The 27,945-nt window shown below is 35.6% G+C and overlaps 1 protein-coding gene and 1 long non-coding RNA gene across 29 annotated transcripts in view; one reads left to right on the top strand and one right to left on the bottom strand.

The window, feature by feature from the left end:
- Nucleotides 1-7,605: 7,605 nt before the first annotated feature.
- On the bottom strand, nt 7,606-8,275 carry LOC116405851. Its single transcript, XR_004218932.1, has 2 exons — nt 8,196-8,275; nt 7,606-8,038 (listed from the first exon to the last, which is right to left on the bottom strand). It is a non-coding gene; the product is annotated as an uncharacterized LOC116405851 (long non-coding RNA).
- The window catches only part of LOC116405848 (protein ENHANCED DOWNY MILDEW 2-like), a 67,174-nt gene continuing 46,842 nt past the window's right edge, over nt 7,614-27,945 (top strand). For 18 of the 28 annotated variants that reach the window (XM_031889637.1, XM_031889633.1, XM_031889636.1 and 15 more), the window contains exons 1-6: nt 8,036-8,565; nt 8,639-8,735; nt 14,703-14,756; nt 14,827-15,008; nt 16,900-16,987; nt 17,070-17,168. In XM_031889637.1, the coding sequence (XP_031745497.1) occupies nt 8,153-8,565; nt 8,639-8,735; nt 14,703-14,756; nt 14,827-15,008; nt 16,900-16,987; nt 17,070-17,168 (933 nt within the window). In that variant the 5' untranslated portion in view covers nt 8,036-8,152. Of the gene's footprint in view, nt 7,757-7,827; nt 7,911-7,968; nt 8,566-8,638; nt 8,736-14,428; nt 14,508-14,702; nt 14,757-14,826; nt 15,009-16,899; nt 16,988-17,069; nt 17,169-27,945 lie in introns of those variants that run through there. The other 10 variants (XM_031889620.1, XM_031889619.1, XM_031889617.1 and 7 more) reach the window with 10 other exon arrangements.

The following is a 27,945-nucleotide window of genomic DNA, read 5'->3' as shown; positions in this document are numbered from 1 at the left end:
GTGTGTCGTTTTGCGATAATAGTAAGCTTTAATGATGTGCAACATTATTCATACCATCTTTTGTTAGAAAAATGAAAGAAGAGAAGGAGGCATAGAAATGAGCTTGGTAACTTACACCATTCTTGTTGGTGGATTTGCCAAAATGAAAAATGCAGAGTAAGTAATTATTATTAAATGTGTGCATGCGTAGGTTCATAAAATTTTCGTTATATATATACATATATTTCTTTTGCATATATAACGTTATAAAATATGGCCACGGGCGTGTTGCACTCATAGAAGTACATAATCATTGTGATGCTATTGTGGATGGAGCAAATGTTGGCCTCTGTCAACATAATTTTGTAGATTATGGATTTAATCTTCCTCATGTTGTAAAGTATATATTTTGGTCTTACATAGCCAGCCAAGCTAAGCGATTATGAAGATTTGTTTAGCATTTTATGAGAATGGTGATGCATTAAAGATTCGATTTTATTGAAATCTTGTTCCTTTTAATAAAGATGTAGCACTTCATTTCACATGCTATCTGTCAATGCTCATCATATATTAATTATTGAAATCTTGTTCCTTTTAATAAAGATGTAGCACTTCATTTCACATGCTATCTGTCAATGCTCATCATATATTAATTTCTAACTCGCACATCCTATTACTTGTAAATTGATGCATATGATGCTTTTTATGCTAGGATCAAATTTATTTTGTAGATATTTATGTTTTTTTTTTTTTTTTGGTATAGCTATTTGGAGTGTTATGTGAAGCAAAATATCTTTAGAATGTGATGCGTTTTGGTTTTCGATTGAGATTAGTCTTGGTAATTAATTGTTTTCAATTGTGTTTTATTTTATCTTTTAGTTAATTTTAGTAGTAATGTTTTTGTTTTCTTTAGTTTAGTTTGAGTATTAGTCTGTTTTGATATATTTGTAGGTTGCATCTATTTTTCCATATATTTATCTTTGATCAATACCTAGCTAGTGGAGTATGGACTTCCTTATATTCCATGTTCTTTTACTATTTGGGATTTTCACCTTCGATATATGAAATTCATTAACTATTTTCATTTGAAAGGAAAAACGATCCAATAGGAGTTTGTAAGATTATTTATCATCTCCATTATTCAACTTTCTCTATAAAAACAATGTTGTTATTGATGGGTAAATTTATACAATTAAGAGTAAGAAGCCTGTAGACTAACATTGCTAAATTGAACATTTAAAATTTGCTTTGAAGTCAGAGTCGAGGATAGTATAATTATTCTTTAGTTGTATTCCTCTTTTTGTTGTTGATCTTTGAAGAACCAAATCAGGTTAACGAGTTGTTTGATAAAAGCTAATTTTCTTCTTTATTTCTGCAGTACTTTTGGGTTGTCATTTCAATCGTCTTCTTTGTTGTTGCTACATTATTTACTTTACGAAAACTTTGTAGTAATTTTTAATTTTCCACATTTAGATTGCAGTCTGTTTAGTTTGATTTTAAATAATATGTACTAATTTTGCAGATTCTAGATTTAATCTTCCTCAGGTTGTAAAGTATATTTTGGTCTTAGATAGCCAGCCAAGCTAAGCTAAGCGATTGTGTAGATGGAAGCGATCGTTGAAAGTTGAAGATTGTGAAGGCGTTTAAGATTTCTTATTTAAGTCTTGTATTAGGATCTAGTTTCATGTATTATTGTAGAATGTATATACAAACGCAATATTAAGATTTCATTTTCTGTATACAAATGTAAAAGAAAAATATTCTAGTTTCTAAAATAATATTAATTTTATTGATTTGTTGGAGTGAGCAAAAAAATATTTATTTACACGTATCTAATGTCAGTTTATAAAAAATAGACAACAATGCAACAATTAAATAAAAATAAATTTTGTAAAAATAGATCCAAAAACAAGATTTTAATGTCAGTTTAAAAACGACATAAAAGGCAAACCGACACTAAAGGTCAACAATAACACCATAAAAATTGTCAGTTTAAAACTGACATCAATGGTCATTAATGTCGCTTTTAAACCGACATTAATGATGTCTTTGATGTCGTTTTTAAATCGATATCAAAGTAAAAACGACATTAAAGGCCTTTAATAAGGCTAGCATAGATGTCGGTTCCGAACCGACACCAAAGGTCATTAATGTCGGTTTAAAACCGACATTAAATGGTAAATTTCTTCTAGTGTCAGATTCCTCTGAAAGCTGATAATTCTCCCTTTCGTCGACTCAAACTCAGACCTCCTTTACTCAAATTTATCCGGTAGCCCTACTCTAGAAACTAGAGTCAATTTGTGAACTATTGAGAGTAATTTCAACCAAAACGCACAAGTATGATAGGAGAAATGTCATTCTAAAGTTTCCTATTTATATTGAGTCTTACATGAGCCTTTATTGACACGACCTACTTGCCGAAATTTAACTTAAGTATGTAGAGAACACTTGTAAAGTACCCATGGACTCCACCTCTTCATTATCTTGTCTAACCAAAACACGTAAGTGTGGAACATCAAGATAAACACCTAACTAACTTCAAACATGGCCGCAAGCACTCCTTCCTCGCGTGCAAGTCTACTCGCCCAACATCATGTTGTCTAGCTTTCTCGCCTAGCATCTTAACGCTTAATAACCTCTAAATGACAAGCTTTCCTCGCCCTAAAAATCTTTCTCGCATAGCCTTGCTAACCTCTTTTGCTCTCAATCGCCTAGGGACACTCTTCACCACCCAATAACCTCTACGGACAAGCCTTGTCGCCTAGCCAAACACACACTCAAGCTTAGCTACCTACCTTGTCCAAACGCCTAAATAACCACTTTAGAGGTTATATTTCCTTCTTTTGGCTGCCTACACATCACCCTATAACCTCTAAACGCTTTGTCCTTAAACCTTTGACACTTAGTCAATTATTTTTACGGTTAAATTTGGGTCTTAAATCATGTATTAAAATAAACCAAATTTTAAACTACTCATAATTTTAATTTTTTAAGTGAATACTATTTTTTAATAAAATTTTAGTTTTTGTTTAATGATAAATAAAACTTTAGAGATCACCGGATTCTTTTTATAGTTGTATCCACAAAATAGGAGAGATTTCATTTTTTTTAAAAAAAAAATCAACTTTAAACGTGTATATGCACAAAAATATGGAAGATTTTTTCTTCCTTCTTTTAGGGTGAATTTTAGATTTTAAGGATAAAATCTATTTTTTAAAAAAGAAATTTTACTTTGAAAAGTAGGTGAGATTTTAAATTTTTTTTAAAGGTGAAATTAGGTAAAATATCCCTATAATCATTCACTAAAAGGGCAGATGATGTTTCTCCCACAGCCCCTTTATAAATATATACACACACATATAGAAAATGGAGAATTTTCAAAAAGAGTAAACAATTTACCCTCAATAAAATATTTACATTTTCATACAAAATTTTTGTATTTCATAGAAAAGAAACTGTAATTGATTTTATTTTTGTCTTTTAATAGTTTGTTTTTATGAAGTTTAAATAATTTGTTTTTTTTATTGTTTTTATTGTTTTTTATTGTAATTGACACGATATTACAATGATTTTATCAATAGAAAAAAAAAAACTATTCAATTGGTCACTACATAGAAGACAAAGAAATAGAAAGTGAATTCGAACTTCATTATAAGATTGGAGATTTCACGAATGATTCAATTTGAAATCAAAAAAGACATATTGACATATTACTTGAAAGTGTGTCACAAATTTAAGGCTTCACAATTTACCAAATCTTCATCATATTTACCATTTTTACGAATTGGATGAAAGAAAAGTTAGAAAGGGTGTACATTATATCATAACAACTACATGAAAGAGTGGAGGAGTGTAAACGGATTGAGTTGGGTTGGAGGACATTCCTAACCCAACCCATATTTTTAGGTTGGTTGGATTGACAATATGAATAACCCAAATAGTATTTTTAACCAACCCAATCAAACCCTTAAATTATGGATTAAGTTGGGTTGGGTTGTCGAGTTGAGAAGAAGATGGCGAACGTTGGAGATTGTGAACACTAGAGATGAGAGATCCAAACGAGAGGGAGAGAGTGAGTCAGAGAGATAAGGAGAGTGATGTGAAGTGAGCTACTTCTTTTCCATTTACTAAACTAATAATATAAATATATATATATATATATATATATATATATATGTGTACGTATGTATATAAGACCTAGATCCAAAAGGTAAGTCCTATTGAAAAAGAGCATTGTTGAAAAAAGGGAGTTCATTTGAGTATAAGTGTTATCGAGTTAGAGTAAGTTGACCACCATTAATCGCTTCCGACCAACCTCCGATGACTACTTTTTGACAATTGTAGTTGATCAAACTTCGAATGCTTGTTTTATGGCAATAGTCACAAGAAAAATATTGACCACCATTAATAGTCGTCGGCGAACCTGTGGTTACTGCTTTTCTGGCTACTATTTTTTAGCAACCTTCGACGGTCAACTTTCATCTACTGTTTTTTTGACAACCATTGTTGATCGAACCCGACAATCTTTTTCTAACAACCATCGTCGATCAACTTCTGATGAACTTTTTTATGGCAACTATTTTTTTTTTATCACTGGCAGTAACTTCCTTGTACCATTTTTCCCGTAATCGCTGCTGGTCAACCTCTGAAATCGTCGACCATTTTTCAGCGACTATTGCTAGACAACTTTTGTTTATTGTTGATCGACTAGCATTGTCGGCCAGCTTTCGTCGACCATTTTCGATGACCCATTACTGGTTAACTTTCCTCAACCATTGTCGGTAAACTTTTGTCAACTGTTTTTTATGACTGTTGCTGGCAAGTATCAATGTCCGTTGTTGGCCAACTATTGAGGACCGCTTTTTTTTTTCAATTAACATAAAAATAGAAAAGGACAACATTGTCATCTACCTAATTATAGAAGCTACTTCTAAAGGAAAGTCAAAAATGGAAGAAAAAATTTTCTTCTCATTCAAGCTTTTATATATACTATAGATAGAAATCTAAAAGAGAGTATTGCAAATATAGTTATATATTGTAAATGTACATCTATCCATAACCTACATAGGTTATCAATTGTCATATAACTCTCATTCAATTCCATGTTGTAACATTCATCCTACTAAGATTCATATTGTAATTTGTACCATGACATGACATGTCTTATAAATAGAGGTATGTGATGTCTTTCTTAGATATACCACAATTGAGTTCAATTGCTTTCCATGTTTTCTCCCTCTCTATTATTCTCTTTTGTGTTGTTTCATTGTTATGACGTATTTTCTTTATTCTTATTTTATAGTATTAAAATCCATAACAAACATAATGGGTGTTTTTTTCTTTGAATTATCATTTATGTAAAATAAATTAATAAGGATAATTTAAGTTTGTCTTTAAAGTATAAAACAACGTCAGATAAATTTAAGATAATTTGTTGGTTTTTTCCCCAAAAGTAGAACAAAATGCAAAATTATTTACACCGTATAGAACAATTTTGAAAAAAGAAAGAGCCCACAAGTCCATAACGTAAAATAACAAAAATACCTCGGAATTAATTGACCACAAACATACAAAAAAAAAAAAGCTTCTAATTTAAACGGTTGTATAATATAGTCCAAAATATCGTTTAGATATTGGTACACAATCGTTTAGATGTTGGTAAGTGATCCGTTTGAATCTATTACTTATCTATTTAGGATAGATAGTGATAGTGATCTATATGAGATAGATGACTGATTGTTTAGATTTTGGAACACAGTCATTTAGTAAAAAAGAAGAAGAAAAATAAAGAAGATGAAAGATGACGTACAAGGAAGAAATTATGGAACAAGAGATGAAGAAATCGCAAACAAGAAGAAGTGAGAATATGAGGAAGATATGTCGGAATTCAATACTCGTCCAAAAAAATTCAAAACCAACCACGAAATCATGGAACTTGTGAAAAAATAACAATGGCATGAACTTTTATTTTATTTTTATATGGACGAAGTAGTCTACTAATATTCTCCCTTAATTCGCTTTGGACTGTGCTTTTCTTTCCTTTTGTGTTTTGAAATACTAAACTTTTCATATTTTTTTTAAATGGAAAGATAAGCTGATTATTATTAAAACAAAATTGTTAAACTTTTTGAGAATACGAAATGAGAAATTCTTTTACATTCCAACTCTTTAGATTCCTTTAAAGAATGTGTTTACTTCTTTATTTTATATTTCATTATTGAATTTACGTTAATTATTTACAATTAATTGAAAAAATTATGAGACAAAATTACACATGTTTTACTTTTCTCAACAATAGAAACATAAACTTGTAAAAATGAAAAACTGTAATGACTGTTCTTTACTACGAAATATATTGTCAAACAATAACCAAGATGAGAGATAATAACAAAACAACAAGAAGTAAACGAAAAAACACACGAGAATTGTGTCCGGGAAAGTTAATCCACTGAAATCAATGAGTCAAGCAATTATAAAGTTGTACTTATATAAACACTCTTCCGCTCACAAAGACAATCGTAGAACTAATTCACTGGACACTTGGGAAACATTCTCTTTAATACTTAGGCTCCCCTTAAGTATGCTACTATTAGTGAATAACTACTCAAACTCCCCTAAATAATAGAAATTCTTGATTAATCATTCCTCTTTACTTGTGAACTCCCTTCACGAATAAACTTAGACTCCCCCTAAGTTGATGAGATCTCCCTTCTCGATAGAGCCAACTTTAGGATCTCCTAAAGCAATGTCATTAGATTGGTTTCAAATTAATCTTTAGCCAAGCATTCACACGAACAACAGCCACACGCACATAGGAATGAATCCTTTGAATATCGACTCTTCTTAGCCCAAATGGTAAAGAGAAATCAAGATATATGCAGCAACCCTAGCACAAAGACTTCCTTAAGCTTAAAAAGGACAACATAAACAAAGAGAAAAGCTTAGAAAAAATGGACATAATGGGTGTCCATGAGGGGTCATTATATCAACCTGTCTAATGTATGTCCCTAAAATTTTGAATACCAATAACTTGAGATGTTAAAGAAAATTGAATATGGTCTTTTAGAGCAAAGAGTACATAAAGAACACAAATAGAGAAGAAATAATAAAGATGAAAGAAATGATGCAACTTCAAGTGTTGGAAAGAAAACGATGAATAAAATGGTAATTTTAATAGTAGAACGTGAGTTACAAAGTTTTGTTTTTGAATTCTACCCCTTCTTACATTCAATTATATATATTATATGCATAATAGGGTTGAGTGAACCAGATCAGTATTTTTTCCTCTAATTTAATCCAACCCAACCGTGATGATTATTCTAGTTTATTTTACTTAAGTGTTTAGAGTAGCTGCTTTTATTGAAATAATGTTTACAAATAAGGGCCATAATTTTAGTCCAAAACGACCCCGTAGTATCTCTATTCTACCCCTTACCCCGAACATCCCCTCCCTCTTGCCTCCAAAACATCCTCTTCGTATCTTTTTTATAATTTACCGATTATGTGGCTTTCAGTTTTCACAATTTTTTGGTAACTTCTTTTCCCCAAAGAATATTGCTCTCTTCTTCGCGGGTTCCGTCGCAACTAATTTTCACCTCCCCAACTTCTGCCTGACTTTCTTCCGTAGGGCTGCTGGTATCCGATTCTTGTTTACAATCTGTTCCCATTCTTCCTTTGCTATCTTCGCTGCTAACATTGTTGAAATTGTTCGGTATTGCCATTTCCCGAGTTTGAATAGCTTCTTGTAGGGATTGGCTCTCAACCGAAGGCCATTCAGGTACCTTCTTCGTCCCTCTCAATTACCCTTTTTGTATTTGCATTTTAGGGAGTACTTCGTATGGATATGTCACTATGATCAATCCTATTCCTGTTTCAAGAACGGGTGTTTGTTCTAGTCTTAAGGGAAAGTGAAGTATTCTCTTTCATTGTAGGTCGGATTTTTAGTCATTTTTTATTTTGTTATTCCACTCATTGAATTTAGTTGTTAAGTAGCAGGACTGGAACTACAATAGAGTAATGGCGTCTTCAGATGATGAGGCTGAGACCTTACCAGTACCACCTGTCTCAAATTATTCTCTTTCATTGTAGGTCGGATTTTTAGTCATTTTTTATTTTGTTATTCCACTCATTGAATTTAGTTGTTAAGTAGCAGGACTGGAACTACAATAGAGTAATGGCGTCTTCAGATGATGAGGCTGAGACCTTACCAGTACCACCTGTCTCAAATTATCACTTTGTGGATCACAAGGAAGAACCTATTTCATTCTCTATTTTGCCGATTAAATGGGATGAAGGGGAGAGATTGGAGGGCAGTCAAGAACCTGTTTTCCTCCATGGTACAGTTGATAATGGACTTCAAAAGGTTTATAAACAGGTTACCGCATGGAGATTTAATATTTCTGGTTCAAAGCCAGAGATATCGGTGCTTTCCAAAGAGAATGTGTGGATTACACTTCAGAAGCCTAGAAAGAGCTTTGAGGATACCATTAGAACCATCTTGATCACAGTGCACTGCCTTCATGCTTTGAAGAGGAATCCAGATACATCTAGCAAATCTTTGTGGGATCTATTAGCTAAAACCTTTAGGTAACATGAATTCATTTCATCTTTTACTTTCATGCTTTTGTATTTGTTGTTTTTAAGCCATTCATTTTTGCAGCTTGTATGAAGTGAGGCCTTCCCAGAATGATTTGGTGGATCACATGTCATTAATCGGAGAAGCAGTTAAAAGGGATGATATATTGGCCAAGTCCCAGGTTCTCTTTCATTCTTGTGCAGACAATGAAAAGATTATGTTCATTTGTTTTGTTGAATAAATTTTTTTATATGGATGTGAAGAAGAAACAAAAGGGCAGGGGGGAGGGAGGAAGGAGTTCGTGATACATTCCTAAGTCTCAAAGCCACGCCCACAGGCAATAGAGTTTCAATTAGTGCAAGATAAATAAAATTTTTGACTCAACCATTCCACAGTTCTAGGTTATGTTGACTTCCATCCTCAAAATATTTTTTATACCCTCTTTTCAGAAATTTCCTACAGGACTTCTGGAACCATATTTATCCCCGTAGGCTTTTCATTTTCTATAAAGATAATTCCCATACTGTAATCTAGAATTCAGAAACGTATGTCTTATTCCTCTTGAGTCAAAGCAATGTTACATATTTATAAAGAGAATAAACTAAACCCTAGAGACTATGTAAAATTACAATAAAGGACATATGTATATATATATATATCATAACACTCCCCCTCAAGCTGGAGCAAATATGTCGATCATGCCCAGCTTGTTGCACAGATAGCTTATTCTTGTTCCATTTAAAGCTTTAGTTAGAATATCTCCCAATTGTTCTCCGGTCTTCACATATCCTGTGGACACCAACCCATCTTGGATTTTCTCACGAATGAAGTGACAATCCACCTCAATATGTTTAGTTCTTTCATGAAATACTGGATTAGATGCAATATGAAGTGCAGCTTGATTATCACACCATAATTTAGCTGGCACGGTAATACTAAAGCCTATCTCAGATAATAGTTGGTGAATCCATACTATTTCACACACAGATTGTGCCATAGCTCTATATTCTGACTCAGCACTCGAACGAGAAACAACATTTTGTTTCTTACTCTTCCATGAAACTAAGTTTCCACCTACAAAAACACAATATCCAGAAGTCGATCTCCTATCCTCACGAGACCCCGCCCAATCAGCATCAGAAAAACATTCAACTCTCGTATGTCCATGATCTTTGTATAGGATCCCACGTCCAGGAGCAGCTTTTAGATAACACAAAATCTGCTCTACTGCAAACCAATGATCCACTGTAGGGGAAGACATGAATTGACTTACAACACTTACAGAATATGCAATGTCTGGTCGAGTCACTGTTAAGTAGTTCAACTTTCCAACTAATCTCCTATATCTCTCAGGATCTTTACATAATTCTCCTTCTTTAACAAGTTGCTGATTTGGCATCATTGGAGTGCCACTTGGTTTGGCGCCTAATTTTCCTGTTTCAGACAACAAATCAAGTACATATTTTCGTTGAGACAAATAAATACCTTTCTTGCTTCTCATCACTTCAATGCCCAAAAATATTTCAATTGGCCCAAATCTTTTGTATAAAACTGACCCTGAAGGAAAGTTTTGAGAGACGAAATACCCAATGCATCATTTCCAGTAATAACAATATCATCAACATATACAACTAGTAGAACTATACCCTTCTCAGATCGGCGATAGAAAACTGAATGATCAGATGTACTCTTCTTCATACCAAAGCATACAAGGGCTTGACTAAACTTACCAAACCACGCACGAGGACTCTGTTTCAAACCATACAGAGATTTTCGAAGGCGACATACTTTATCACTCTCCCCCTGAGCAACAAACCCTGGTGGTTGTTCCATATAAACTTCCTCTTGAAGATCACCGTGAAGAAAAGCATTCTTAATGTCAAGTTGATGCAACGACCATTTATTGGTAGCAGCCATGGAAAGAAATAGGCGAATGGAAGTTAACTTGGCAACCGGAGAGAATGTATCTGAATAATCAGTGCCATAGATTTGAGCATAACCTTTGGCAACAAGGCGAGCCTTTAAGCGAGCCACTGTTCCATCAGGATTCATCTTGACAGCAAACACCATTTACAACCAATGGCCTTCTTTCCTGCAGGACGAGATACCAAATCCCAAGTACCATTATCATCTAAAGCAGTCATCTCCTCAATCATTGCATTTTGCCAGCCAGGATGAGACAAAGCTTCATGAACAGAGTTAGGAATAGATGTGGATTCAAGAGACGTAATAAACGCATATGTGGAGGGAGATAACTGGTGATAGGAAATAAAGGAAGAAACGGGGTAAGTACACTTGCGTTTACCTTTGCGAAGAGCAATGGGAAGATCATCACTTGGCGCTGGATCACATGATGAAGGAAGCATTGATGGAGGACATGAGTCTGAAGGTTGTGGTGGAGGTCGTCGGGAGTAGACTTGAGAAATCAACGGGCGGGAAGGAGGCACATCAGTAGACAAGGATGGTGTGGGAGAGGTAACCTCATATATAAAAAGATTGTCATCCTCCCCCTGACACAAACTCGATGGTGATGAAGTAAAGGGTGTATCTTCAAAAAAGACAACATCAGGCGAAACCAGATACCTTTTAAGGGTAGGACAATAACAACGATAACCCTTTTGAACACGTGAATAACCCAAGAAGATACACTTCAAGGATTTGGGATCTAACTTAGTATGATGAGGACGAACGTCACGAACAAAACAGACACAACCAAATATCTTAGGAGCAATAGGAAACAAATGCTTGGTAGGAAAAAGAACACGATAGGGAATCTCACCATTAAGAACAGAGGAAGGCATTCTATTAATCAAAAAACAAGCTGTAGAAACAGCATCAGCCCAAAAGATTTTTGAAACATGCATTTGAAACGATAAAGCACTGGCAGTTTCAAGTAAATGCCTATTTTTTCGCTCTGCAACACCATTTTGAGATGGAGTGTCAGCACAGGAAGATTGATGAATAATGCCATTTTCACACAAGTAAGAACCAAGAGAATGAGAAAAATATTCACCCGCATTATCAGTACGCAAAGTTTTGATAGAGACATTAAATTGGTTTTTTATTTCAGTATGAAAGGCACAAAAATGAGATAATAACTCAGAACGATTTTTCATTAAATATAACCAAGTTAGACGAGAATGATCGTCAACAAAAGTAACAAAATAACGAAAGCCTGTTTGAGATACAACTGGACACGGACCCCAAATATCAGAATGAACTAACTCAAATGGAGCAATTGCTCGTTTATCGACTCGAGGACTCGAACTAAGACGATGAAATTTCGCAAATTGACACGAATCACAATTTAAAGAGGACAAAGACCTAAATTCTGGATAAAGTTTCTTCAACACAAACAAAGATGGATGACCTAAACGACAATGGACTTCAAAAGGAGAGGGAACGACAGGACACGCCACAGCTTGCGATACTTGATGATCAAAGAGATAAAGGCCTCCTGACTCATATCCTCTACCAATAATCTTCTTCGTCACACGATCCTGAAACAAGCAATAACCAGAAAAGAACATGACAACACAATTTAGGTCATGAGTAAGTTGACTAGTAGAAATTAAATTAAAGGATAAGTTAGGCAAATGTAACACAGAAGAGAGAGAAAAGGATGGGGTAAGGTGAATAGTGCCAGAGCCAAGAACAGAAGATGTGGAGCCATCGGCCAATGTAACAGATGGGAAAGGGGCAGGGGACAACGGTCTAGAAAATAGGTGAGAATTACCTGTCATATGAGCTGTGGCACCAGAGTCTATGACCCATTTGGTAGATGATGTAAGAAGACACTTTATATTACCTGGGGCAACAGTGGATGCAATCGGAGTAGAGGAAGATGACGCTTGTAATGACTCTTGGTAATTCTGAAACTTAGCAAACTCATCTGCAGAAATAGTAACTGACGCCTCTGGTATATCGCATGTGGAGGCTATCTGAGCATGTTGAGATCGTTGACTATTCTTATATAGCAATTTCCGACAATCACGTTTCATATGGCCTGGCTTACGACAGTAGTTACAAACAATCTCTACAGACTCTGGTTTTCGATGATCAGTACTATTCCTCTGAGGTGCCCGAGGGTTATTGTTCTTGCTAAAGAGAGCACTACTGGGTTGAGGAATAGACACACTAGTCGGAGAGCTTTCAATGCGAAGGACTCGAGTGAAGGCATCATCTAATGATGGAATCTTGGAGTCAGAGAGAATCTGTGTCTTTGCCATTCCAAATTCAGGTAAGAGTCCATTCAGAAAAATCATAACAGCCATCTTCTCTCGTTGAACTTGTTGAACTTTAACATCAGGACTAAAAGGTAACAACAAGCCAAGCTCGGCAATGATCTTCTTAAGCCGCATAAAGTAGCTGGTGACAGACTCAGCTTTCTGTTCCGCACGAAAAAATTGCATACAAACTTCAAACATTCTATGCACTTGCTCTTTACCTGAGTATAGAAAATCCAAAAATTCCAAAAGTTCTTTAACAGACTCACAGTGATCAACCAATCCAATTATCTCACTCTCAATTGAATTCTTGATCTGAAGATATAAACGGGCATCATCACGAAGCCAATCCTTCTTCTGCTTTGCATCTTTCATAACACATACAATCTGAGATCCAAGTCCTCAATTTTAGAGGGAGCTGTCCTGATCAGTTGGTGGAATGCAAGGCCCTGATTTTCTGTGGGTAATGATTGTGAAAGTACACACGGTTAATCTCCTTGCGGTCAGCTTGCAAGCACAGAGTGCAGTAGCCAAGTAGGATATATGTTTCATATCATCTCACAAGTGTTGATTTCATGGCATAAAAGAGTACAAAGACTCCAAAAACTCTAATGAAGATTCTGTTACGTTTGGGACTTTAGATGACCTTAAAATCTTGAAAATAGTGGTAGAGGGTACAATGTTTAACTAGTTGAGGTACTTAGAAAAATGTCAACAAAGAAGAGATCTGGTTTTGCACAACTTAGTCGCTGGGCTATTGAATTGAATTAATTCTACAGAATACGAGTCTTTGCCACTTGTTAATTCAAGAGATAGTAACAAGGAAATTTTGCATGTGGAACATGCATTTATTATAATTTGAATAATTTTGGAAAAAGTATAGTTACTGTTCAAATGATAGTTATTTCAGTGGTATACTTTGTCATTTTGTTTGAATTAGAAACACTTTCATAGATGATAATATTGTAGAAGAGGGGGGAGGAAAGCAAGCCCGATGCTGAAGGAGGTTACAAAAAAGTTATCCAACTGGCTGTAACTGTGTAAGGAGAAACAATGTTCTACCAGGGCCACAAAAGTAAGGGGTGTAAGAGATGATTGAAGGATTGCTCTTTGTTGTCAACATTGGATTTCCAATCTTTTAGGCTTATAGTCAAAGGATAGGGAAGATTATCTACGGATGTGCTTCATTTTGCAATTTGTATGGAGTTATGTTTGGAAAGAAATATTTAAGCTTATAATGGGCAGGAGATAGATGAATAAAACCTTTAAGTAGGAATTCTTTTAAATTTTGGGTATCTTCAATTAACATTGTGCTAAAGAACCAGATTTTGCTAAATAGATGACCTATTTGAAAACTCCATTTGGAGGGTTTGGCTTTTGGATCCCCAACCTTCCCCCACATCACTGCTGCTTATATGTTGTAAATGCCTTCGTTAATGGGTCCTTTCTATTGTATCCTTTGTCGAAAGGTGGAGGAAAACATGGACCACATTCTCCGAGGGTGTCAGTTTGTGAGATCAGCGTGGAATTGTTTTTCTTTTAGGAGTTTGATATTGCGATTGCTCGCCAGAGGGATATTCGTTCAATGATTGGGGAGTTCCTCCTCCATTTGTCTTTTAAAGTGAGGCTGTTTTTTTGTGATTCGTAGGGTGTGTGTTTGGTTGTGGGAGAGGTACAGTAGAGTGTTTCGAGGTGCGAATGGAGACCCTTGTGCGGTTTGGTCCTTGGTGAGGTTCTGTGTTTCTCTTTGGGCTTTGGTTTCAAAGACCTTTTGACAATAGAGTGTTCTCAATGAAAACTTTTCAATATAATAAAGCAGTCTACAGTGGCATGAGTCAATTTTTCTTGAGCCATATTTTAATAGAATTCTTTTGTACTGAATTAGATGATCTTCTTACCTTGATGGTTTGTAATCTGAACAGTTCTTACTTGCATTCCTTGAAGAGAAGCCTGTTAAGAGAATGTCATGTCATGAGGTAATTCATTTTTGCTGTCAAGTGCATGCCTACAAGGACTCTCCTGTTTTCTCATTTTCAGCTTGGACAGTTGTTCTTTCAGGATGCTCAACGTAATATGCAGCCAAGTTTTATAGTTGATGATTCAGATGATGAAGACATGGTTGATGATGCTGTTGAAGAGGAAAGTGATGATGCTGTTGAAGAGGAAAGTGATGATGATGTCTTTGATTCTGTCTGTGCATTTTGTGATAATGGTGGCAACATTATATGGTATTTGTTTTCTGTTCCTTGTTATCAGATGAACATTTTGGGTAATGCTTTAAAATGCTGGAGGTGGCCTTGAGGCTTTTCCTCTTGGAGAGGCCGAGGAGTAAGCCTCAAAAAGTGAATAAAAACATCTTGAAAATCCTAAATTGGTATAAATAGCCAAGTAGTGCTAAACATGATTGTCATGTAAAAGTGCTAAGAGAAAATTCACCCCTGCAATTTTCACTTGATCAAAAAATTCTAAAGGATATCTTTATCATTACTACAACTACTAATATGTAATAGGATTGATTTATAGTATAAATTTTGCCTTCAGTGTTTTTAAAGTCACAACAACAAAAGTAATCCTAATTCATATTGACACAACTTAAACCTTGATATTTTTGAAGAAGCTAGGCAAATGACTATTTTTTTTTATCACTAGATGAGGCACATAGATTTTAAGCCTTGATGCATTTTTACAAAGCTGTTAGCTTCTTCTATGAGAGGTGTAAGCCTCTTATGGTCGTCGTAAATCTCAAGGCTAAAACTTAGAATTTTGCCTCAGGATGAGCCTCAAGGTGTGAGCCTCAATAGCTTTTTGGAACATCGATTCTAGGTTCATATTTTGAAATACTTGTAAACAACATTGGGCGTGGTTATTGGGACCTGCGAAAAAAGTTAAAAGGTGCTATGACGAATATGTTCAAACCCTCATGTATGCTGCCTACCATATCTAATCCTACAAAATTTTGACAAAAGAAGGTTGTGAGCCCATATGGTTTCCTTGTGAAATAAGTTGAGGTGCACGTAGGTTAGCTTGGACACTCATAAATATAAAAAAGGGTAATCGTAATGGATGACCATTTGAGGAATAATAATTAAGGATATAGCAACATTTTAAAAAAATTGCAAATATAGCAAAACTATCGCTGATAGACTTGTATCACTGATAGACTCGTATGATTTATCGGTGATAGACCAATTTTTATAACATGGTCTATCAGTGATAGATTCTATCATTGATAGAATTTGACACATTTTGCTATATTTGCAATTTTTTAAAAATGTTGCTATATACTTAATTATTTTGAATTTAATTGCTAAATTTGCAACTATCCCTATAAAAAAACAAAACTTTTGAAATATATGTTTTGTGAATTTTTGAGGTGGTTAAAAACATAGAATCATCATCTTTCAAATTCACACAGTTATTCCAGTAGTCATGGAAGTTCTCTTCTCTCTCATTTAGATGGCATCCTGTTAGAGAAAAGGCCAAGAAAATACATGGTGGTACATAGTTTTGTAGCATCATCTTGGAGTGTTCTTTCTAAATTTTTTGTACCTATTCTCTCTCTATAGTTTTCAGTATCTTCTTTGGTTTTAGGGTTTCCTTTTTGTATATTTCATTATTTTTGATGAAATGTTGAAGTATTCATTTTCTGTAGTGCATTCCTTTCTGTTTTGTTTAAAGTGATCCATTGATATTTGATAATTCATTTTATGGATCTTGTGTCCGATTTTAACTAAATGATAAGGTTTTTTTTCTTTGGAGAGAGTAATATTTCATATCTCAACTGCCAATACCTGTTCTCCTGTTATTTTTTAATATACCTTCTGCCTTTTTTTCACAATACACATATTGTTTTTTTCCCCTACTTTAAATTATCGAGGTTGGTTACTGGCTTTGCAAAATTGTTTGTTTCTTAAAATCATAGTTCGATGGAATTTCCTTCCCTTTTAGCCTTCTTCTCAGAATGACATAGAAATGACAGCTCGACCAGGAAATCACACACAAAAGTGTTTCTAGTTCAAAATAATATGATCTAATGAATAATTACAGAAGTCATTGGAAATTTTCTCCCAAGTAGAAGCATCAAGCTAAGCCTAATAAGCTATTTTGATTTTCTTATAGCTGTGATGGGAGGTGCATGAGGTCCTTTCATGCAACTGAAGAGGATGGTGATTGTTTCTCGCTCGGTCTCTCTAAAGAAGAAGTAGATGTATGATAATATTCATGTATGTTTTCTATGCTTGCAAACTCCCTTTGTTAATTTTCTTCAATATCTATGGGCTTGCTGGCAGGCAATTGAAACCTTTATTTGCAAGAATTGCGAGTACAAACAGCACCAGTGCTATGCTTGCGGGAATTTAGGTTCATCTGATCAGTCTTCTGGTGCTGAGGTATGGGATTAATAATGTTTACTGGATGTTTTTGATTTTTTTTACTTTCAATATACACTGTTTTTGCGGGGTATGTTTTTCTTAGAGAGAAACACGAATGAGAGAGAGGAAGGTGTCTTTGCGGGAATAAAATGGGTCATAAATCCAATTTGAACAAGATATCAAAGTGAAAATTACACTTTTGATCCTTGAGGTTTGTTTTGAATTGTTGTCTAAGTTTGAAAATTGAACAATCGAGTCTCCTACATTTGAAAAATGCTTGATTTTGCTCCCTTTATTAACAGGATCTACATGTGGTAATTACTATGAATAAAAATATTATTAATTAATATAAATAAGTTGAATAAAATACTAATTTTAATTTTATTGAATTCTCTCTCTCCTCTCCTCCTTCAACCCCTCTCCATCATTGTTGTGCCGCTCACCGTTGTTGCTATTAAAGGAAAAGCCCACCAGCTCCCTTTTTCTTCCTCTTCCAACAAAAAATGTAGGAAATATGAACACAAATACAAATATAGGATAATTCAATAGGATACAAATGATATGCCAATTTTTGAAAAACTAGGATATGGATACGTTGAAGATACATTATTTTAATTAAGAGAATATCAAATATATGCAGATTTAACATAAAGATGCTAAATGTAATGCACTAATAGACATGAAGTGTCAAGTTCAGTGTTTTTAAAGGCTCAAGGCGCACTAAGGCGCATTGGTCCTCTGGAGCCTAGGCACAAGGCGCAAAAAAAGGCGTGAGCTTTTTTTGATAAGACGCACTATATATAAAAAGAAAAGAAAATATATATATACACACTCGTAGCAGAGCAACAATGTATAAAATATAAGTACCCAATATAAGTAGCCTAAACAACAAAACACAACAGAAAACTACCCAGTATTCAACAACAAGTCAACAATCAAAATAAAAGTTCATCCCTAAAGATCAAACTCATCATCACTAAATTGATCCTCGTCTTCATTCACTCCTTCGTTAGACTTATTGCCATCAGTATCTTCTTCTTCCAAATCGAAGTCATCTAAATTTACTTGTTTGCGTTGCGTGGTAGACGAGGATGAACATGAAACATTAGTCTTTGCTCTAGAGGTACTAGCTCTAGAATAGAATGATGGTTCTTTTGCTCCGACAGCTCTAGAAACATCACCCCACGTTAAAGAATCATCGTCAAATACCAACTCATCATCCTCCTCAGAATCGTCATCCAATCTTCCAATCAACCATTCGTTACTATCATCAATATCTTTTAAGGAGATGGGATCGACAATATCTTGTAGGTTGTATCGACGTTTTAATGCTGTGTTGTATTTGATGAACACTAGATCATTCAAACGACTTTGAGCAAGCCTATTTCGTTTCTTGCTATGAAGCTGAAAAATTAGAAAGTTTCATTATCAGTGAATCAACAAATTTTGATTCTCATTCTCAATGTACTTAAGGAGAGAAAAGGTAACTTGTTCAAACACACTCCAATTACGCTCGCATCCAGAAGCGCTACAAGTAAGACCTAAAATTCTCACATCAAACTTTTGCAAGCTTGGAGTTGATTGTCCAAAATTATCCCACCATTCCACTATAGGCACAAACAAAAAAATATATATTAATAGAAGAACTTGTTGCTAGTATCGTTGAGTAATCGTTTAGTTGAAATTTACCTGGAGATATTTTGTCCCTTTGTCTGATTGCTAAAGGTTGTCCGAATAATGCTTCAGCTCTCTTATACTTGCTTAGTTCTGCAAGTATTTTGTCTTGTACTTCCAATGAAGCAACCATTTTTGTTATGCATGAGTAGAGTCCATTAACTATTTCATCATCCTTCTGGATATTAGGATTCAGATAATAGAATGACAGGTTTAAATAATACCCCGCTGCATGCAGGGGACGATGCAACTGAAGCTCCCATCTTTTATCAATTATGGTGAAAATGTCCTTGTATTTTTCTTCATTATTATTAAAGGATTTAGCAATAGCTTCCTTAGCTCTATCCATGGCCTCATAAATATATCCTAGGTGGCTTCTTCTCGCCATCAACCAATCTAAGAACTCGGACTAGTGGGCCAGATACTTTAAGAGTGAAAACAATTGTAGTCCAAAAACTAGCCAACAAAATAGTCTGAACTACTCGTTTCGCTTGTTGCTCCTTACTCCATTTGCTATTCTTCCATTCATCTGAAGTAAACATCTTCCTCAGATTATTCTTTTGACGATGTATACTCGATAATGTAATGCAGGCAGTAGCAAAACGAGTCTTAGCTAGTCTAACTAACTCCTTTTGGTTAGTAAAACATCGCATCATGTTTAACAATCCAGGATGAACATATATGAAATTGCTAATCTCCATGCCTCTTTTCAATGCTTTTCGAATATTCGAGATCTTGTATACATCCTCCAACATCAAATCTAAGCAATGAGCGGTACACGGAGACCATATTAACTGTGGTCGCTTTGCTTCTAACAATCTCCCTATTAACAAAGAAAATAAGTACACATTTAACGTAGAACTCAACTAAATCTAACAAATTAAAGTTATAACTTGTAAGTAGTCTACATTCTTACCTGCCATCACATTTGCTGAGGCACTATCGGTAACTACTTGTCCAACATTCGCTTCTCCAATTCGGTCTACAAAATTATCAAATAACTCGAACATCTTCTTTCCATCTTTCACATAAGATGAAGCATCGATGGACTCAATAAACATGGTGCCTTTAGGACTGTTAACTAAAAAGTTAATTAATGTCCTATTTCTTCTATCGGTCCATCCATCAGCCATAACAGTGCATCCAACCTTGGCCCACTCTGCCATATGGTTACTCATCAACTCATTTGTTGCTTCTAATTCCTTTTTCAAACATGGAACTCTTAACTCATGATAAGATGGTGGTTTCAATCTAGGACCGAATTGCCCAATTGACTCAATCATAGGGGCAAAACTATCATATGTGCAGGCATTCAGAGGCACTCCTGCATCATAAAACCATCGAGCAATTCTTTGGATGGTGTGCTCTCTCATTTCCTTCTTGTATGCCCCATTCAATGAAGTTTGTTTTCCTTTGTCCTTTCTATTTTGAACCACAGTTTCTGGGTTAGGAGTAAAAAATGCATCCATTGGACCCTTTTGCCTTGGCTTCTTCAAGCTCGGGCCCCTTGGTGTTGTTATGTTGTTTACACTAACACTCCCTTCATCTTCATCCTCGATACCGTAATCTTCTACATCAATGTCCACAATCAGATTTCTTTGTTCTTTAATCTCTTTTTTTTTGGACATGTACTCTTTAATTTCTTCCTTCACGTGATCCGAACATTTTGTACAGGCGGTGACATTTCTGTAACCACCAGCGAGGTGTTGTTTCATTCTATATACCCCTCCTTTTGTTACTTTCGAACAAAATCCACAGACAAACGTATTTTTATCTTGGTCATTTTGCAATTGACCATATTTCCATGCCGGATTTTTTCTTGAACTTTTATCAGCCATCTATGATCTAAGTTATAAAAAAAAAAAAAAAACAGAAGCTATTTAAAACAGAAGCTGTTATAAAAAGATAAAAAAACAGAAGCTATCTATGGATGGGATGAAGCTGTTATAAATGGAGGATTGGAGGGGAGTGTGTTGTGAGAGGGATGGGATGAAGGTTGAGTTTGATGGGTTATTGAAGGAAGTTGTGGTCGAGAAGTATAAGAAGAAGAAGATGTCCAAAACTTGCACACAATAAATAAGTCAAGAGACAAAACCAATAGTCACTCAATGGGTATACCACGCTATGAAAACACAAAACGACATATGTAGTTCGTAGCCGTCAAATCAGCAAATTGATAGCTAACTTAGACCAAAACATACTAGAACCAAATGAATCTGTGACACAACAAAGTGTCACAGTAGAGTATGAAATTTAATGCAAGATGTCAAATCAACAAAGGAGAGATACTCAGAATTCGACATCTAAAAAAATAGCCCACTATGCTTAGCATGAAATATAGACTTTTGGTCAAAACTTGATTGTAGTTATCTCAATCCTCTGCTATATTTCATCTCATTCCTCTCGAGTTTCATTGGAATTGTAGGTGGAAACTTAGTTCTCGAAAATGAAAGAGAGGATCCACCTTCCATTCTCTTAGCAACCAAATTAGAGGAAATGACAATAGAGCCAAAAGATGCAATAGATAGAAAACATTTCAAGTTCGTTCATCCATATTTGTTCTTTTCACCATTCTGAGCAATCAATATGTTAAATGAAAGTAAAAGGATAAAAACTAATAATCCTTTGAAAAGCATGTACGAAATGGAAGAAGTTGTTGAGTGAAAAAAAGGAATGTGAGATTTTGAATGTGAATCTGACGAAAGACAATGAATTGATTAAGAAGTTGTTGGAGGAATCAGGCAGGGTAATTGAAGATTTAGAGAGGAAAGTGGATGTGAAAATGAAGGAGAAAGGTGAGATTGAAAAGGAAAAAAATGGGCTGGAAATGGAGGTTGAGATTTGAGAAGTTAGAGAAGGAAGTTGCTCAATTAAAACAGAGTACATTCTGTTTCAAACAGGAAAAGGAAGAGAACGGGAAGAGAATTTCTGAGCTTCAAATGAGAATTGAATAAGCTGTGGTGAAAGAAAGTGGGATGCTGATGGAGTTTGATGTTCTTGTCAAAGAGTTACAGAAGAAGGAGAAAGCAATGCAGATGTTAACTGAACAAAGAGATTCACTTGATGTGAATTTAAATCTAATCCAAGAGGAGGCAAAAAGTTTACAACGTACGATTGAGATACTCACCCGCGATAAAGCTGAAATGGAGGAGGTGAAAACTGAAGCAGAATATTATTGTCTTCTCTTTTCCTCTGTTTTTGCACCAAAAAACAGAGTAATGGCAGCCGCAGCACCAAATAGATTTGTTGACGTTTTGTGTGAAGAAGAAGGGTGGAAAAGGAAGCAAAAAGTTTTGAAGTAGAAGCAGAACGGAAGAACCGAAAAAGTAGATGAAGAGTCGTGTTGAAGAAAATTCATGCGCGGGAGGAGAAGGGTGAAGGGTTGTTTCTTCACTTTCACGTAATAGGTTTAAAAAATTTAGATAATAATAGTTTTTTATAATTAAAGCCCAGCCCATAAGTTATAAAAATAGCCCACTCCTAATTCGACTTGCGCCTTTGAGGCGCGCGCCTAATCTGGGCTTTTTAGAATTCTCCGCACTTCCTCACAAATAAGCTCCAAGTGGGCGCCTTGAGCCTAGGCGCACCTAGGCGCGCGGCTTAGTGCGCTTTTTAAAACACTGGTCTAGTTGATGACAATACTACAAAATACTTTACCAGAAGTACTATCAAAGGTATTGAAATACAATTTCTCTTAAAAAATATTGAAATACAATTGCAATGGAATAGAATAGAAAAGGTTGGCGCACCAGAGTTAGAATGACAGAGGAGAAGAAGATTAGAGAGAGAAGTACGAGGATAAATGAAAAACTTCTTCATTGAATTGTTAAAGATATTTAAGTGGGTTATTTTGTGTGACTTAGGCGGGATGGATGAAGATTAGATGATTCTAGTTTGGTCTTTTTAAATATTTTTCCTTTTAGTTTTGGGTGGGGGCAATGGGCTTTTTAAATATGCTACCTAGTTTGGATTGGGAAAGATTAGATGCCTTCTTTTTAGAAGGTCCAACGTGTCCACTTCAGAAGTGCATTTGATATTTGTTTTTTATTAAAAGCAAATATGTCAAATCACTTATCCGATATGTATATGGGAAGTATTTAGGAGTATTGATATTTGATACGTATTTGATACGATTTTTTGCTTCACATGGAGTATTCATGCTTCATAAGCAAAAAAAACCCACACCCCACTCCCCACTCCTTTCTTCTTTGAGAAAAAAAGCCCTCGCCTTGCCTTCATCAGTGAGAGGGCATCGAACTTGTACACCATTATGTACCCTTTGAAACCACCAGCACCAGCACCAGCACCCTTTTTTGACAAGAAACAAGCTTTTTCATTAAAATAATGATATGAGACTATGCTCAAAGTACAATGGAAACAACAAGCATAAAGCTGTGGATCAGGAGGTGCACCCGGGCATCTCAACTAGGTTGACACCCCATTAGTACCATCAACACCTTGAAAAGAAACTTGCAAATAACTTAATAACTTAAAAATTACAATCATTGCCAAGATTTTTTTTTTTTGAAACGAAAATAAGCCTCTTTATGAAGGATAATGAGACTAAAGCTCAAAGTACAAGAGTATTATACCAAAACCAAAAGAACTAAGGGAAAAAACAAGCTAAAACATAAACAAAGACTATAATCGGGCAACATAAATATGATGGAAACTTAAATACGAGTCCGAATCAGAAAATAAACGAGCTAATCAAAGCCACACAATACAGTACATCAGTAGAAAGCTAAGTAAAAAGCAATACTTAAACACTCTCTCAAAATTAGCCCACTCCACTCGTATAAAAAGTACTGCACATCCAAATCTTCAAGATGATAGGAGAAAATGAAAGCCAAGAAGATGCAAACAGCTGCCTCAAAGCTAACTTGCCAACACAATCCAAAGTCCAGAGGATCTGGAAGTAGTCTTCTTCCAATCCACATAAACTTGCCAGCACTGCCTTCAACTCATTACTCCAGTTATCAAAGAGAAGTCAGCTTTAGCAATGTCAGTTTTCTGAAAAAACCTTCAACCCACCTTGTAAGAAAGTCCCTGAAAATCTTTAAAGCTTCCAACTAAAATCTGGCCGACATCTTTTGAGCTCTATATGCTTTCTATGACTTCTTTAACGAAGCTGTCCATTCTAGAATCTTGAATTAGTAGTATGTCTGGACTAATTTCTTTTGAAAACTTCTAAGAATCAGCCACCATGTTTTTGTCCAAATCATCATGCAATTCAATAGCTAATCTTCAATTTTCAACCCTGAGGATATCCACCGAATGACCTGTTTTCCTTTGGATTAGGCTAAAGAGATTTCACAGGTATCCACTATGGAATGCAATTTTTAGGTATGTATTTTTCTTTTACAGTGGAGTAAAGGAAAGCTTTTCTTAATGGAAAGTAATTGAACCTCTTCAGATTGGAATAAAATACTTAAAGCCTTGTTCATATCAACTGGCATTTTATTGTAATTTCTATCTCCTCATTGTCCTCTTTCCTGTTCTTCACTGCTTACACTTGCCAATGACTCTTCATCAAAGTCTTTCGTACCTTTATGAGAAGTCTGAAAATTGCTATGTAATCCTCGCACAGAAGGAGGATTGAAAGACTCTTGGGAATTACATCCGAAATGGGAACCAGGTTTATTCAAAAAAGGTAAAGAAGCTGACCTGTTTTGATTTAGGCCAGGGACTTGGATCTTGACACAACAGCCTCAAGCAAGTCAGGGTTTGTGATTTTTGTCCAAGAATTGCTAAAAGAAGTCCTTTTCTTGGTCAAGTGTTTTCGGAAAGGCTTAACCAAATAAGAACTTCCTTGAGACATTTTAGGAATCTTGCACTTCTTGTTTCTCTTCATTCGTTGATGCAAGCAAATGTTAGCCGGAAATTTCTGAGGTATTTCGAACTCACTCGTATTGTGAGATGGAGACTGAAGAAGATCATTATTCGAGTTATCCTTGGACAATTGGAATGCTATATTCACTGTACTGTTTGATTGGTTGGAAAAAGGCAAGGAAGAGTTGGATTCCAAGGCAGAGGAAGATATGAGAACACGGCTGGAAGGTGGAAGGGTTCTTGAGTGATTAGTTAATGCTGCTGAGCTGTCTTTTGGGAGGAATAACGGAGGAACTACAACAGGCTCTCTTTTAAATTTCTTTTTCGTGCCCTTACGGATGGAAGCAGAACAATTACTTTGCAGAGAATCATTTCCATTCACATTCTCTTTCCTTGTTAAAGCTTTTTTCGTGTTCATACTAGGCTGGAAAGTAGCCCCATTTGAGCTTTCCACCATTTGAGGTTAGACCAAAGCCCAATGAATTAAATGCATAGATATCTTCTGCTGAATTCTCTCTCTTCCTTGGATACAGCCTATTAATTTCTAACGGACATATTTCATTTCCAATCAGATTGTCGGCCTCCGGCGCCGGTGAGGGTGATGAATTTGATTCAAAGCTTCTAATGGATTTCTTGAAAAGGAGGGAGCTGTTTTAGTGGATTTAAACACATCAAGTTCTTGAGGGAAGAACAAAACATTAACATCTTCATCTTCCAAAGCTTGCCTAACCCTTAGTTAATCAATAGGGTTTTTGAAAATCCTTAACAATAAGACTTCCCTTGAAAATACATGGGGGATCCATAGGCTCAATATCATCAAAATTCAAGAAAAAATTACTTCTATTAAAGTCTGTAATTTCAGTGGTAGTAGGTATAATACCACATAAATTCGGTTTAACTTGAATTCTTGCTTCGTTGCAATTGGTTAGATTAAGCGTTTCTGTGGCAATGCTTTCTAAACCCTCAAAATTCTCTCTGGTGGCTTCGAAGGTTTTTCTACACTAGTAGTCCAGAGGAAGGTTTCCAATTCTTAACCATCTGCTGCAGCCTTTCATTACCAACGGCTGGCTGTTTTTTAATCTATCCCATTTTTCGAACTTTAGGTGAAATGGCCCCATCTCCTGCCATCTCTCAGGTTCATTGATGAAATCTTCAACCAGGCCTTGATCCAAACTAATAAGAGCATTTTCATCCAATAGTGGGTTGATGATAATTCTTGTTTGGAAAAAGATTTCCAGCAGTTTTCGAATTTCTCTCCAATAATCAACGCAAAGAGTATTGTAACTATCCACAACTATTCTGATGTAGCCTAAGTAATCTCAAGGAGAAATCCTCCAAGAACCAAGATTGAGAATCTTTTATTAGAATGAATAATGTGCTTCATACAAGAGGAGAAGACTTCTATTACAAATGGGGCTAAAAAGGGAATTAATCTAGAATATTACCTAATTACCCAATTAACTCTTAGTCTTCTTACATCATTTTCAAACTTTGTTTGAATAACTTCCGAGTTATTTGTCACCCCCTGACTCTGTTTTGCTCTCTTCAAAATAGAGGAAACTTGAGAGCTTTCTCCTTCATCTTTGGTCACAGCCTGATAATCAACTTTAATGGCACTCTCTTTTTTTTCTTTTCATCATGGGTTAAGTTACCATCCGATTTAACTTTATCTGTGAAGCTTGTACTCTTAGCCTGGGCTGGATTAAAAGATGTGGCAATTTTATGTGAATACCAACTTATATACTCTGGTTTTGAAAAGGAAATTCTCCAGCATTTTGTGAAATGCCACCCACCGCTGTTTGTCTTCTCCCTAACACACTCGAATGAAGGAGTGTCCACCTGAAAATGGCCATAGGTCACACAACATAACACCCAACCCTTTTTTGCCTTGAACTTTGACAACTTCAACCTTCCTTGGTTTAACTCCCCCATTTCTGGAAGAAACAATCTGCTGGGCCTCTTAATAACACTGATAATGCTTTCAGGCACCAGCTCACATCTTTGACAAGGAAGCTATCGTCTTCTGACCAAATGCGATAATACGATTGAAGAACTTCGTAACTTACCACTTCCATTGCAGTCTCACTTCTAAGCTTCCCTGTGCAATTAAAACGAAACTCAACCACCAGACCTTTAGTGATTGGTCTGTGGGTAGAATTCACCAGGAGGCTAACGTTGTTAGACTGAAAAGTAGTCGTTGTGAGGCTACTGGAAAAAGAGAGAACCGAAAAGGGAGCAGGAGGGAGGGGGGAGGAGGGATAACAAAGAGAACTTACCTTTTATCAACTTCCAGATTTTCTGTTTCATTTGAACATTTGTTGTTTCTTCTCACTACATCAATAGAAAAGTTCTTGATCTTTGTTCCATCGCCAAGAATATTCAAAAATAGCAAAACAAGACTATGAAGTGTAGTAGAGGAAGAGAGCCATCTTATCCACGGTTGCCATCAACAATTACATGGAGATGAGAGCACTCCAGTTTAAACTAATATCTTGACTTGAATAATCAGCAGAAGCCTTGGCCCCCATTATTCTACACTCTACATCAAGTCCCCTGAATATGTTTTTGCTACCAACTCAAAAGTGATAGAGTCTAAAGAATCACTTCAGATGGTGGTTTGCCAACCCATGAGGCTTTTCTTTGAGTTCGAAGAAATGGCACGAGCTCGATCCTCATGAAATTGATGTCAACTGAGTTGATTTAATTGGAAATGATGTTAGGGTTGAAAGAGAGCTTGATTGCATCAATTGAATCAGGAGGGAGAAGGGGAAAGTGGTGATGTAAGAAGAATGTGGTTAGCTGGGTCATAGTCTTAGGTTAATTCCATTTTTTACCACCACTTGTATTAAAACTCTATAAGTGGAAGTCTTCCCCTCATGTATGGACAAATACTGAATTATCTTTTGTTCGAAAAATTCTCGTAGATTTTCTAGAAAGATCTCCTTGCTTTTGTTCAATTCATTCATTGTGTGGTGGGGAAGGGGAGAGATACTTCCTTTTGGGAAGACCATTGGATGGGGGAGAGATACTTACTTTTGGGAAGACCATTGGATGGGGGAGAGACCTCTCTGTTTCTTATTCCCTCTTTCGTATCATTTTCTTGATCACAAACACTGTTTTGTTGCTGATATTCTCGTGTGGTCTAGGAGCTCGTATTCCCTCTCTTTTGGGTTCTGTTGTGCTTTTTCCTATAGGGAAACAATAGAGGTACTTGAGGGCCACTCGTTTAGACGTGGGTGAAGTGGTTCTCCCCTAGGTCTATCTGTTTTCTTGTGCTGTGGAGGATTGA

This window comes from Cucumis sativus, unplaced genomic scaffold (genome assembly GCF_000004075.3).
Source record: "Cucumis sativus cultivar 9930 unplaced genomic scaffold, Cucumber_9930_V3 scaffold38, whole genome shotgun sequence".
Classification (NCBI taxonomy): domain Eukaryota; kingdom Viridiplantae; phylum Streptophyta; class Magnoliopsida; order Cucurbitales; family Cucurbitaceae; genus Cucumis; species Cucumis sativus.
This window is presented reverse-complemented; position numbering and strand designations above follow the sequence as displayed.